General features: G+C 49.2%; 1 protein-coding gene across 1 annotated transcript in view; it reads right to left on the reverse strand.

Annotated features, from left to right (window-relative positions):
• Positions 1-456: 456 nt before the first annotated feature.
• LOC123072195 (uncharacterized) overlaps positions 457-14,300 on the reverse strand; it is a 31,808-nt gene continuing 17,964 nt past the window's right edge. The window contains exon 3 of the mRNA XM_044495761.1: positions 457-998. Coding sequence (XP_044351696.1) covers positions 688-998 — 311 coding nt within the window. The 3' untranslated portion in view covers positions 457-687. The remainder of the gene's footprint in view (positions 999-14,300) is intronic.

Genomic DNA, 14,300 nt, shown 5'->3' on the forward strand with positions numbered 1-14,300 from the left:
AGCACATTATGGCATCGTCACCAAAGGCATATATTTACACATAACATTAGCCTCTGCTTAATTAACCCTCGGGCGAGCCGAGGGCTTCCACAGAGATACTGTACAGCCAGCCATGGCACACAAGGCAGACAAATAGGAGTAGTTGCTGCTTTATTATTTTGTTACTACGGTTGATCTGATGGTTTTAGGAAATTAATTGGGGCACTCCAGCTGCTTCATTTTCCCCTCCGTCGACTGGGTCGAACTGGCACCGGTAGAAGCTGCAAGCGAAGAATCTGAAGCAACCAAACTGACTAACCAAAATATGTTATTATCCTCCAAAAGCACGGGAGTACAAAACTTCTAGTGCAATGAAAACAATTAACACCCCAACAAAGCAAGTTCACAACAATAACATCACGAGCGTTGTGCTACAAAAGCCACAAAATCCTGCTCCAGCCGGATGCAATAGACCCATGGCACACGCACAACCATGCCATATATGAGAATGTACTAGTACAAGCATACAACAGATAATAGAGTTTCACAAAGGAAGTACAACACACAATAATCGCAGTCTTACACCAGATTAACAAGCGCAGAGTCATCACAAACGCAACGTCTTGATTACATAAATCGTAGAGGACATGCGTCGACCGAGTGTAGCTCCTACCTCGATCACCTTTAGGCCATCTTGCTCTCCTTCATCTAGGGTATTGCAGTAGCAGCAGGCCGCTCCAGGATGCCAGCATGCATAAGCAGCACCCAGACGTGCGTCACAAACTCGCCACCTTCAGCAAGAAGTTCAATGTGACCAGCCACATTATCAGATGGGGCGATATACACCAGCATCTCTGCCCAGAAATCCGCCAATAGATCCCAACGGACCACCTGATCCTCCATGTCCTCCAACAACTTTCCTAGCCTGACACCCTTGCTCAATAGTTGTGCGGATGTTGCCTCTGTTGCAGTTGCATCAGCTACATTTGATGGAACTTCATCAACGACATTTGGCAGTCCTCTAAGCTTTTCATACGTCTTGAGGGAGTCCTGGATTAGGGGGTGTCCGGATGGCCGGACTATGACCTTTGGCCGGACTCCCGGACTATGAAGATACAAGATTGAAGACTTCGTCCCGTGTCCGGATAGGGACTTTCCTTGTCGTGGAAGGCAAACTTGGCGATACGATATGAAGATCTCCTCCCATTGTAACCGACTCTGTGTAACCCTAGCCCTCTCCGGTGTCTATATAAACCGGAGAGTTTTAGTCCATAGGACAAACAACAATCATACCATAGGCTAGCTTCTAGGGTTTAGCCTCTCCGATCTCGTGGTAGATCAACTCTTGTACTACCCATATCATCAATATTAATCAAGCAGGAGTAGGGTTTTACCTCCACCGAGAGGGCTCGAGCCTGGGTAAAAACATCGTGTCCCTTGTCTCCTGTTACCATCCGCCTAGACGCACAGTTCGGGACCCCCTACCCGAGATCCGCCGGTTTTTACACCGACATTGGTGCTTTCATTGAGAGTTCCTCTGTGTCGTCACCGTTAGGCCCGATGGCTTCTTCAATCGTCAACCACGACGCAGTCCAGGGTGAGACTTTTCTCCCCGGACAGATCTTCGTATTCGGCGGCTTCGCACTGCGGGCCAACTCGCTTGGCCATCTGGAGCAGATCGGAAGCTACGCCCCTGGCCATCAGTTCAGGTTTGGAAGCTTAAACTACACGGCCGACATCCGCGGGGACTTGATCTTCGATGGATTCGAGCCACGGCCGAGCGTGCCGCACTGTCTCGATGGGCATGATCTAGCTCTGCCGCCGGACAGCGCCCAGAGCGCCGCTCAGGTGTCCGCTCCGACCATTAACTCGGAGCCGACTGCGCTAGTCAGGGACGGACGGTTGGACGCTGCCCCAGGAGCCGCAATCTCTACGGAGATAAAGCCGAATATCAGCCTAGTCCTTTGCAAGGCCCGTGACTCCAACGTGCCGGACTCCATTCCGGACTCCGAATATTCTGCACCTCTCATGATCGAACCCGATTGGGCTCCGATCATGGAGTTCACAGCCGCAGACGTCTTTCAGCACTCGCCCTTTGGCGATATCCTAGACTCACTAAAGTCTCTCTCTTTGTCAGGAGAGCCCTGGCCGGACTATGGTCAGCAGGGATGGGATGCGGATGACGAAGAAATTCGAAACCCACCCACCACCCACTTTATAGCCACTGTCGATGATATAACCGACATGCTCGACCTCGACTCCGAAGACATTGACGGTATGGACGCCGATGGAGGAGATGACCAAGAACCAGCACCTATAGGGCACTGGAAAGCCACCTCATCATACGATGTATACATGGTGGACACACCTAAAAGAAATGATAACGAGGATCAAAAGGGCGCAACCAGGGATCGCTCCCTCGAAAAACAATCAAAGCGGCGACGTAAGCGCCACGCCAAGCCCCACCTCGACAAAGACCCAGCCACAGAGCAGGACGAATCAACGGAAGACGAACATGCCATCGAGCAACCGTCCAAACAGGGCGGACAATCCGAACAACCAATCTTCGGAAAAGATAATAGTCCGGACGACCTCACGCCGGACAAATTGCTGGAACATCAGAACTTCCACCAAAGGCTCATTGCCACTGCACGTAGCCTGAAAAAGCAGAAGCGGAGGTTAAAAACAGCGGAAGATGCACTCAGAATCAGATGGGGCAAAGTACTCAATACCGCACACAAGTACGGCAACAGTCGTCACACAAAGAGCTATCCGAAACGGAAACTACTACCGAAATTTGACGAAGAGGCCATAAAACCCCCACAGTCAAAAAATAAGGAAGCCACCAGGTCGGATAGACGACCCCACGATCGGTCTCAAGCGACAAAGGGCGCCGCACTCAATACGGCGCGCGATCCGCCTAAGGATTCGCATCAAAAAACTGGCCCAACTAGATCCATATACAGGCCAAGAAAGCAAGCTCCAGCGAGCAATGCAACGCAAAAAATATCCGAACATCGCGGCACACCTACATACAGGGGCGCCGCACATCCCCTATGTTTTACCGATGAGGTGCTGGATCACGAATTCCCAGCGGGATTCAAGCCCGTGAACATAGTAGCATACGACGGAACAACAGACCCCGGAGTCTGGATCGAGGACTATATCCTTCACATACACATGGCCAGAGGAGATGACCTTCACGCCATAAAATACTTACCCCTTAAACTCAAAGGGCCAGCCCGGCATTGGCTTAAAAGCCTTCTCGGAAACACCATAGGAAGTTGGGAAGCGCTCAAGGACGCTTTCCGGGCAAATTTTCAAGGGACCTATGTCCGAACTCCGGATGCGGATGATCTCAGTCATATAACTCAGCAGCCTGGAGAGTCAGCCCGGAAACTCTGGAACAGATTCCTTACTAAAAAGAATCAGATAGTCGACTGTCCGGACGCCGAGGCCCTAGCAGCTTTCAAACATAGCGTCCGAGACGAATGGCTCGCCAGACAACTCGGCCAAGAAAAGACAAGAACAATGGCCGCATTAACAAGCCTCATGACCCGGTTTTGCGCAGGAGAGGATAGCTGGTTGGCAAGAAGCAGCACCAGCGACCCGAGTACATCCGAACTCAGAGTTGGAAACAGGAAACCGCGCCGTAACAAAGAACATCGCCGGATCAAGGATAATAGCCCAATGAGCACGGCGGTCAACGCCGGATTCAAAAGCTCTCGGCAAACCCAGAAAAAACCACCACCCAAACATGACAGGGACGAGCTGTCTAACCTCAGAAAAATCCTGGACAAAATATGTCAAATCCACAGTACCCCCGGGAGACCTGCAAACCATACCCACAAAGATTGTTGGGTCTTCAAACAGTCTGGTAAACTCAACGCCGAACACAAGGGGCTCGACACACCTAGTGAGGATGACGACGCCCCCCACAAGCAGAACACCGGAGAACAAAAGAAGTTCCCACAAGAAGTCAAAGCAGTAAATTCACTTCAGATGACAAAAGGGAAAAATAAAACGGCACCCACGAAGACATACGCCAAACGACCAGCCCCAGAGGAGCACCGCCACTGGTTGTTACAACCAATCACCTTTGATTGTCATGATTACTCCAGAGGGGTCCGGAACGCAGGCTGGACTGCCTTGGTCTTAAATCCGGTTATTGACGGACTGCAATTTACAAGAGTCCTTATGGACGGCGGCAGTGACTTAAACCTGTTGTATCAGGACACAATTCGCAAACTAGGGGTAAACCCAGCTATAATCCGCCATGGCAACACTTCCTTTCAAGGAGTCACGCCAGGCCCAGATACCCAGAGCATGGGTTCCCTTTCGTTAGAAGTCATGTTCGGCTCACCCGACAACTTCCGAAGCGAAAAGCTAACCTTCCACATCGCCCCATTCGTGAGTCGCTATCAAGCGCTACTGGGATGTGAAGCTTTCGCCCGCTTTAACGCAATACCGCATTACGCATCCCTTACACTTAAAATGCCCGGCCCACGAGGCATCATCTCATTACAGGGGAATATCAATTGACCCCCAAAGTACGGGTTATGGTGCGGCAGCCTGGACAGCCGCACTCTAGTTCAGACCTACTATCCCGGACACGGCTCGACGAGTCCGGCGTCAACTTACATGGGCTTAATAGCCGCATAACCCTGTACAAGGGACTCCGCGTATTCACGCCAGGTGACAATACGGCTCACTTATTGCTCCAACTATATTTTGTTTATTCTAATATAGATTTCTCGCATGTTTTGTTACTAAAGTTCCTCTTTCTCGCAGACGAACACCGTGCTACGCCCGTCCAGGATACGGCACAATGGAGACACAGGCGCAGACGTGCAGTAGGGACCCGTTTCAAGGATTCTTTTCAGATTAAGACCCTACGTAAACCTTTTTTACTGTCTCTTGTTGCCAACATCCCCCGGTTTTCGCTATAACCGAGGAGGAGGCTGGCGTCTTGGCATGTGGCCATGCCAGAATTTTGCGCGTACCTGGACACCAGGGGCTTTTTTACCAAGGGCTCTGTTTCGGCCCGTCTTCATAAAAGACCGAATACCTTAGGGAGTGTTCGGCGTCGCGAGTTTGGCCTTATATGCATCAGCTCCGAATCATGTCTTTGGTCAAATGTTGGGTTTGCTCGGCTCCTGTGTTTTGCTGCCTTACGTTCCGCTCTATCGGCTAAGGCGGCACCAGGAGAACTACTGCGATTGTGCCCCGGTTCGGCCAGGCGAGCACCTCAGTAGAGAAAGCCGAAAACTGACTGTCATGGTATAGCGAGAGACTGGTCAACCACTCGATGACTCTCGGAATCTTTAGGATTCCTCCGCATTAATGAAGGACCGCTTTCCGGTCAGGCACACACGCGCCTCGAATTCGGGCGAGCGCGGTGCTCCTAGGGGCTATTAAGTAGCCCCACTGTCAAACTCCAATGGCTAAGTGAAAGTGATAAAGCATTATAGTCTGGTTGCCTAGTTCGCCATGCTATCACCTCCTTTGTAGGACCAAGACGTTGGATTAAGTGTGAAAAAGCGCCTTTTTGCGAACACCCCCGCATTTTATGCGTGGGGGCTGAAGCCAACGACTGCCATCTTTCAGGTTATGTACACATATACATTAAAAACGGCCGCACAGGAGGTATTATAATTCTTGCAAGCACAAGTATAAAAAGCTTTTATATTCTATCAAAATATTCCTTTTACAATAGCACATGCTATTCGAACACTACATCCTTCGAGCACTGCGCTTCTATTAAATGAGCGTCCGGAAGAACTTCCTCAAAGAAGTGCTTGGCAGGTACTCGGCTTTCGTCCGAATCTCTGGATGCAACAATACTGGCATTCATATCCGCCCAGTATGTTTTGACACGAGCAAGAACCATTTGTGCATCCCCTATGCACGCCGACCTCTTCATCGCATCAACATGCGGCACAGAACCAAGGAACTGCTGCACCAATTCAAAATAACTCTTCGGCTCTGGCTCCCCCGGCCACAAACGACTCGCAACATACTTCATGGCGAGTCCGGATAACCTGTTCAGCTCCGCAAAGGCAGCCAAACGGTCGGATACCGAAAGTGGGCGTTCTGGATTATGGAACTGTGACCAAAAAAGTTCTTCCAATTTATGGTCACCTCGGCCTCGGAAGTGCTTGGTTGCGTCCGCCCCACTCGCTGCCACATCCAGATAAGTGTTTTCCGCACTCCACTGCCGGTCTAACGGAGCATACCTAGGATCCCCGAACTTCATCCGCAGCATATAAGGCTTTCCAGCCGTGATATCTCCGGCCTGACGCAGCTCCTCCTTCATAGCTCTCATGGAAGAGCGAGCATCCTTGGTCTCGGCAGTGATCTTCTCAAGGTCCTCCTGCGCCGTCCTTCCTTCTTGTTCAAGAAATTTACAGCAATCGGTAGCATCCATCAATTTTATGGCCATCTCGGCTATTACCTTCTTACTCTGGCAGTGAGCAGCCTGTTCGGCTTTCAGCTTTTCAGCCGCCTTAACGGCAGCCGCATCACTTTTCCTTGCTTGCTCCTTGGCTCAGGCAAGTTCCGCCCGCAGGTTCTCCACGGCAGTAGCACCATCTGCAATAAGCACATATATTGTAAGGCACGAACATCGAACTCCTCTTATCAGATATCTGTGGAGCATACCTTGTGTCTCGTCTAGCCGCTTATTTACAAGCGTGATATCGGCATCCGCCACGTCAAGTTGCCGCTTTAGCTCGGCAGATTCATCAGTCCGGCTAGCCACCGAATGCCTCGCCACCTTCACAAAAAGGTGATATTTTATACCTGGGGTTTTGATCCTCTGTGCGCCATCATTCTTGACGACACACAGAGTCTCAGGGGCTACTATTTATACAGGGCGCATTTTATGCGGCTCTACCAAAAGGTACACCTTTTCACGTACCTCAAAGCCTGTCAGTAAACTCTTGGTGGCCTCGTACAACCCGCTTTCCGCGGATGAAATCCTTCCTATCACCGTGTTCATCAACATACGGTGTTCTTCTGAGACGGACGCTCGCCCAAGCAGATCCTTCAGCCTCTCCGACCGCGCACCAGAGGGCACCGGACTAGCCCGACGACCTTTTTGAAGATCCGGACTTGGAGAAACCCGCCGGGACGACACCTCGGGGTCGCCTGCCTCGTAAGTGGGTGCAGCTAGGGGAGGCGTTTCGCTCTCCATCATTTCCGGATGAAGATCCCCCGAAGACGAGCTCTGCTGAGAAGGGTTGAGGTCCGAACTGCAAGGTAATATTTTGGTTATCTTCCTCAGAAATAAAACAGGGATACCACTAATTTTTGAATCCCTCTCTTTACTTACGGCTCGGAGGAAAACTGATCCCCTTGAGGGCGCAATGCGGCCGGGGCAGTCTCCGACGCCGGATCCTCTAACAAAGATCTCTTCCCCCGTTTCGAGGCTATCCCCTCCGGGTCTTCAGAGGCATTCCTTTTCTTTCCCAGGTTGGGGGGATTCTCGATTCCTTCCTTCCTGACAGTCTCCTTCGTGGAGGCGGTAGCTCCTTGACGCCCCTCTTCACCCTCTGCCGAAAGCGTAATCTCCAGCATCCTGGTTAACACAAGATCCGGCGCGGTCTCGGACAGGGGGGCTGGACACCTGATAATCTTTGCCTTCGCTATCCACTCCTGTTCAAAGGTTAGCTCTATTAAAGGGCAACTTTATGATGAAAATACGGATGGTGTGTCCAAATACGGGGCTACTTACCTTAGCATCCGGGCGATTGCAGCTCAGGCCTGCGTCCTCGGACAAGTCCGGACACCTTGCTTGTGGTCCGAAGAACAATTTGTACATCTCCACGGGCGTCGCACCCATAAAGTGTTGGAGGACTCGCGGTCCCTCCGGATTAAATCCCCACAGGCGAAGAGGGCGACGTTTGCAGGGCAGCGTGCGGTGAATCAGCATAACTTGCGCCACCATGGTCAAGTTAATATCTCTTTCTGGGAGATCTCGAATGCGGTCCTACAGAAGGGGCACGTCTTTGGACGGCCCCCATATAAGCCCTTCATTGACCCATGATGCTCGCCGTGGTGGGGGACCCGAGCGAAAAGCAGGTGGCGCCACCCATGTGGTGCCCCTGGGGGCTGTGATGTAAAACCAGTCCCGTTGCCATAAGCCGAACTCTTCTTGGAAAGTGCTCTCGGGCCATGGAGCGCCGGCTATCTTGCTTATGATAGCTCCTCCGCACTCAGCGTGCTGCCCCTCGATCATCTTCGGCTCCACCTTGAAGGTTCTAAGCCACAATCCGAAGTGAGGGGTGTGTTGGAAATATGCCCTAGAGGCAATAATAAAAGCATTATTATTATATTTCCTTGTTCATGATAATTGTCTTTATTCATGCTATAATTGTGTTATTCGGAAATCGTCATACATGTGTGAATAACAGACACCAACATGTCCCTAGTGAGCCTCTAGTTGACTAGCTCGTTGATCAACAGATAGTCATGGTTTCATGACTATGGACACTGGATGTCATTGATAACGAGATCACATCATTGGGAGAATGATGTGATGGACAAGACCCAATCTTAAACATAGCACAAGATCGTATAGTTCGTTTGCTAGAGTTTTCCAATGTCAAAGTATCTTTTCCTTAGACCATGAGATCGTGTAACTTACGGATACCGTAGGAGTGCTTTGGGTATGCCAAACGTCACAACGTAACTGGGTGACTATAAAGGTAGACTACGGGCATCTCCGAAAGTGTCTGTTGGGTGACATGGATCAAGACTGGGATTTGTCACTCCGTATGACGGAGAGGTATCACTGGGCCCACTCGGTAATGCATCATCATAATGAGCTCAGAGTGACCAAGTGTCTGGTCACGGGATCATGCATTACGGTACGAGTAAAGTGACTTGCCGGTAACGAGATTGAACGAGGTATTGGGATACCGACGATCGAATCTCGGGCAAGTAACATATCGATAGACAAAGGGAATAGCGTACGGGATTGATTAAATCCTCGACATCGTGGTTCATCCGATGAGATCATCGTGGAGCATGTGGGAGCCAACATGGGTATCCAGATCCCGCTATTGGTTATTGACCGGAGAGTCGTCTCGGTCATGTCTGCTTGTCTCCCGAACCCGTAGGGTCTACACACTTAAGGTTCAGTGACGCTAGGGTTATGAAGATATGTATATGCAGAAACCCGAATGTTGTTCGGAGTCCCGGATGAGATCCCGGACGTCACGAGGAGTTCCGGAATGGTCCGGAGGTAAAGAATTATATATAGGAAGTGCTATTTCGGGCATCGGGACAAGTTTCGGGGTTATCGGTATTGTACCGGGACCACCGGAAGGGTCCCGGGGGTCCACCGGGTGGGGCCACCTGTCCCGGGGGGCCACATGGGCTGTAGGGGGTGCGCCTTGGCCTAGATGGGCCAAGGGCAGCAGCCCCTATAGGCCCATGCGCCTAGGGTTTCCCCCTAGGAGGAGTCCTAGTGGTGGAAGGCACCCCTAGGTGCCTTGGGGGGGAGGGAAACCTCCCCTTGGCCGCCGGCCCTAGGAGATTGGATCTCCTAGGCTGCGCACCACCCCCCCTTGGCACCCCTATATATAGTGGGGGAGAGGAGGGACTTTATACACCAGCCCCTGGCGCCTCCACCTCCCCCCGTTACGTCTCTCCCTTGTAGTCTCGGCGAAGCCCTGCTGCTGTGACGCCCTGCATCCACCACCACGCCGTCGTGCTGCTGGATCTTCATCAACCTCTCCTTCCCCCTTGCTGGATCAAGAAGGAGGAGACGTCTCCCGTCCCGTACGTGTGTTGAACGCGGAGGTGCCGTCCGTTCGGCGCTGGTCATCGGTGATTTGGATCACGTCGAGTACGACTACATCATCACCGTTCTTTTGAACGCTTCCGTGCGCGATCTACAAAGGTATGTAGATGCATCTAATCACTCGTTGCTAGATGAACTCCTAGATGATCTTGGTGAAATGAGTAGGAAAATTTTTGTTTTCTGCAACGTTCCCCAACAGTGGCATCATGAGCTAGGTCTATGCGTAGTTCTTCTTGCGCGAGTAGAACACAATTTGTTGTGGGCGTAGATTTGTCAACTTTCTTGCTGTTACTAGTCCTTTCTTGCTTCAGCGGTATTGTGGGATGAAGCGGCCCGGACCAACCTTACACGTACGCTTACGTGAGACCGGTTCCACCGACTAACATGCACTAGTTGCATAAGGTGGCTGGCGGGTGTCTGTCTCTCCTACTTTAGTTGGAGCGGAATCGATGAACAGGGTCCTTATGAAGGGTAAATAGAAGTTGACAAATCACGTTGTGGCTTTAACGTAGGTAAGAAAACGTTCTTGCTAGAACCCTAATTCAGCCACGTAAAACTTGCAACAACAATTAGAGGACGTCTAACTTGTTTTTGCAGCAAGTGGTTTGTGATATGATATGGCCAAAGTTGTGATGAATGATGAATGATCTATATGTGATGTATGAGATGTTCATGCTATTGTAATAGGAATCACGACTTGCATGTCGATGAGTATGACAACCGGCAGGAGCCATAGGAGTTGTCTTTATTCTTTTATATGACCTGCGTGTCATCAAGAAACGCCATGTAAATTACTTTACTTTATTGCTAAACGCGTTAGCCATAGTAGTAGAAGTAATAGTTGGCGAGCAACTTCATGGAGACACGATGATGGAGATCATGGTGTCAAGCCGGTGACAAGATGATCATGGAGCCCCAAGATGGAGATCAAAGGAGCTATGTGATATTGGCCATATCATGTCACGTTTATTATTTGATTGCATGTGATGTTTATCATGTTTTGCATCTTGTTTACTTAGAACGACGGTAGTAAATAAGATGATCCCTCACAATAAATTCAAGAAGTGTTCCCCCTAACTGTGCACCGTTGCGACAGTTCGCTGTTTCAAAACACCACGTGATGATCGGGTGTTTTATTCAGACATTCACATACAACGGGTGTAAGACAGATTTACACATGCAAACACTTAGGTTGACTTGACGAGCCTAGCATGTACAGACATGGCCTCGGAACACAGAAGACCGAAAGGTCGAGCATGAGTCGTATAGAAGATACGATCAACATGAAGATGTTCACCGATGTTGACTAGTCTGTCTCACGTGATGATCGGACACGGTCTAGTTTAACTCAGATCATGTAATACTTAGATGACTAGAGGGATGTCTAATATAAGTGGGAGTTCACTAATAATTTGATTAGTTGAACTTAATTATCATGAACTTAGTCTAAAATCTTTGCAATATGTCTTGTAGATCAAATGGCCAACGTAGTCCTCAACTTCAACGCGTTCCTAGAGAAAACTAAGCTGAAAGACGATGGCAGCAACTATACGGACTGGGTCCGGAACCTGAGGATCATCCTCATAGCTGCCAAGAAAGATTATGTCCTACAAGCACCGCTTGGTGACGCACCCGTTCTCCCTGCAGAACAAGATGTTATGAACGCTTGGCAGGCACGTTTCGATGACTACTCCCTCGTTCAGTGCGGCATGCTTTACAGCCTAGAGCCGGGGCTCCAAAAGCGTTTTGAGAGACATGGAGCATATGAGATGTTCGAAGAGCTGAAAATGGTTTTCCAAGCTCATGCCCGGGTCGAGAGATATGAAGTCTCCGACAAATTCTTCAGCTGTAAGATGGAGGAAAACAGTTCTGTCAGTGAGCACATACTCACTATGTCTGGGTTGCATAACCGCTTGACTCAGCTGGGAGTTAATCTCCCGGATGATGCGGTCATTGACAGAATCCTCCAGTCGCTTCCACCAAGCTACAAGAGCTTTGTGATGAACTTCAATATGCAGGGGATGGAAAAGACCATTCCTGAAGTATTTGCTATGCTGAAATCAGCGGAGGTAGAAGTCAGGAAGGAACATCAAGTGTTGATGGTCAATAAAACCACTAAGTTCAAGAAAGGCAAGGGTAAAAAGAACTTCAAGAAGGACGGCAAGGAGGTTGCCGCGCCCGGCAAGCAAGCTGCCGGGAAGAAGCCAAAGAATGGACCCAAGCCCGAGACTGAGTGCTTTTATTGCAAGGGAAGCGGTCACTGGAAGCGGAACTGCCCTAAGTACTTAGCGGATAAGAAGGCCGGCAAAACCAAAGGTATATGTGATATACATGTAATTGATGTGTACCTTACTAGTGCCCGTAGTGGCTCCTGGGTATTTGATACCGGTGCAGTTGCTCACATTTGTAACTCAAAGCAGGGGCTGCGGAATAAGCGGAAACTGGCAAAGGACGAGGTGACGATGCATGTCGGGAATGGTTCCAAGGTCAATGTGATCACCGTCGGCACGCTACCTCTGCATCTCCCTTCGGGATTAGTTTTAAACCTTAATAATTGTTATTTAGTGCCAGCTTGGAGCATGAACATTGTATCGGGATCTCGTTTAATTCGAGATGGCTACTCTTTTAAATCTGAGAATAATGGTTGTTCCATTTTTATGAGAGATATGTTTTATGGTCATGCTCCTATGGTGAATGGTTTATTCTTTATGAATCTCGAACGTGATGCTACACATGTTCATAATGTGAGTACCAAAAGAAGTAAGGTTGATAATGATAGTCCCACATACTTGTGGCACTGCCGCCTTGGTCACATAGGTGTCAAACGCATGAAGAAGCTCCATGCTGATGGACTTTTAGAGTCTCTTGATTATGAATCATTTGACACGTGCGAACCATGCCTTATGGGTAAAATGACCAAGACTCCGTTCTCAGGAACAATGGAGCGAGCAACCGACTTATTGGAAATCATACATACTGATGTGTGCGGTCCGATGAGTGTTGAGGCTCGCGGTGGCTATCGTTATGTTCTCACCCTCACTGATGATTTAAGTAGGTATGGGTATATCTACTTAATGAAACACAAGTCTGAAACCTTTGAAAAGTTCAAGGAATTTCAGAGTGAGGTTGAAAATCAACGTGACAGGAAAATCAAGTTTCTACGATCAGATCGTGGAGGAGAATACTTGAGTCACGAGTTTGGGGCACACTTAAGAAAATGTGGAATAGTTTCACAACTCACGCCGCCTGGAACACCTCAGCGTAATGGTGTGTCCGAACGTCGTAATCGCACTCTGTTAGATATGGTGCGATCTATGATGTCTCTTACCGATTTACCGCTTTCTTTTTGGGGCTATGCTTTAGAGACTGCCGCATTCACTTTAAATAGGGCTCCGTCGAAATCCGTTGAGATGACACCGTATGAATTATGGTTTGGGAAGAAACCTAAGCTGTCGTTTCTAAAAGTTTGGGGATGCGATGCTTATGTCAAGAAACTTCAACCTGAAAAGCTCAAACCCAAGTCGGAAAAATGCGTCTTCATAGGATACCCAAAAGAAACTATTGGGTACACCTTCTACCTCAGATCCGAAGGCAAGATCTTTGTTGCCAAGAATGGGTCCTTTCTGGAGAAAGAGTTTCTCTCGAAAGAAGTAAGTGGGAGGAAAGTAGAGCTTGATGAAGTATTACCTCTTGAACCGGAAAATGGCGCAACTCAAGAAAATGTTCCTGAGGTGCCTACACCGACTGGAGAGGAAGTTAATGACAATGATCGAGATACTTCTGATCAAGCCCCTACTGAAATTCGAAGGTCCACAAGGACACGTTCCGCACCAGAGTGGTACGGCAACCCTGTCTTGGAAATCATGATGTTAGACAATGGTGAACCTTCGAACTATGAAGAAGCGATGGCGGGCCCGGATTCCGACAAATGGCTAGAAGCCATGAAATCCGAGATAGGATCCATGTATGAAAACAAAGTATGGACTTTGACTGACTTGCCCGTTGAGCGGCGAGCCATAGAAAATAAATGGATCTTTAAGAAGAAGACAGACGCGGATGGTAATGTGACCATCTATAAAGCTCGGCTTGTCGCTAAGGGTTATCGACAAGTTCAAGGGGTTGACTACGATGAGACTTTCTCACCGGTAGCGAAGCTGAAGTCCGTCCGAATCATGTTAGCAATTGCCGCATTCTATGATTACGAAATATGGCAAATGGACGTCAAAACGGCATTCCTTAATGGTTTCCTTAAGGAAGAATTGTATATGATGCAGCCGGAAGGTTTTGTCGATCCTAAGAATGCTGACAAAGTGTGCAAGCTCCAACGCTCGATTTATGGGCTGGTGCAAGCATCTCGGAGTTGGAACATTCGCTTTGATGAGATGATCAAAGCGTTTGGGTTTACACAGACTTATGGAGAAGCCTGCGTTTACAAGAAAGTGAGTGGGAGCTCTGTAGCATTTCTCATATTATATGTAGATGACATACTGTTGATGGGAAATGATATAGAACT

Source organism: Triticum aestivum, chromosome 3B (genome assembly GCF_018294505.1).
Source record: "Triticum aestivum cultivar Chinese Spring chromosome 3B, IWGSC CS RefSeq v2.1, whole genome shotgun sequence".
In the NCBI taxonomy this organism is placed as follows: Eukaryota; Viridiplantae; Streptophyta; class Magnoliopsida; order Poales; family Poaceae; genus Triticum; species Triticum aestivum.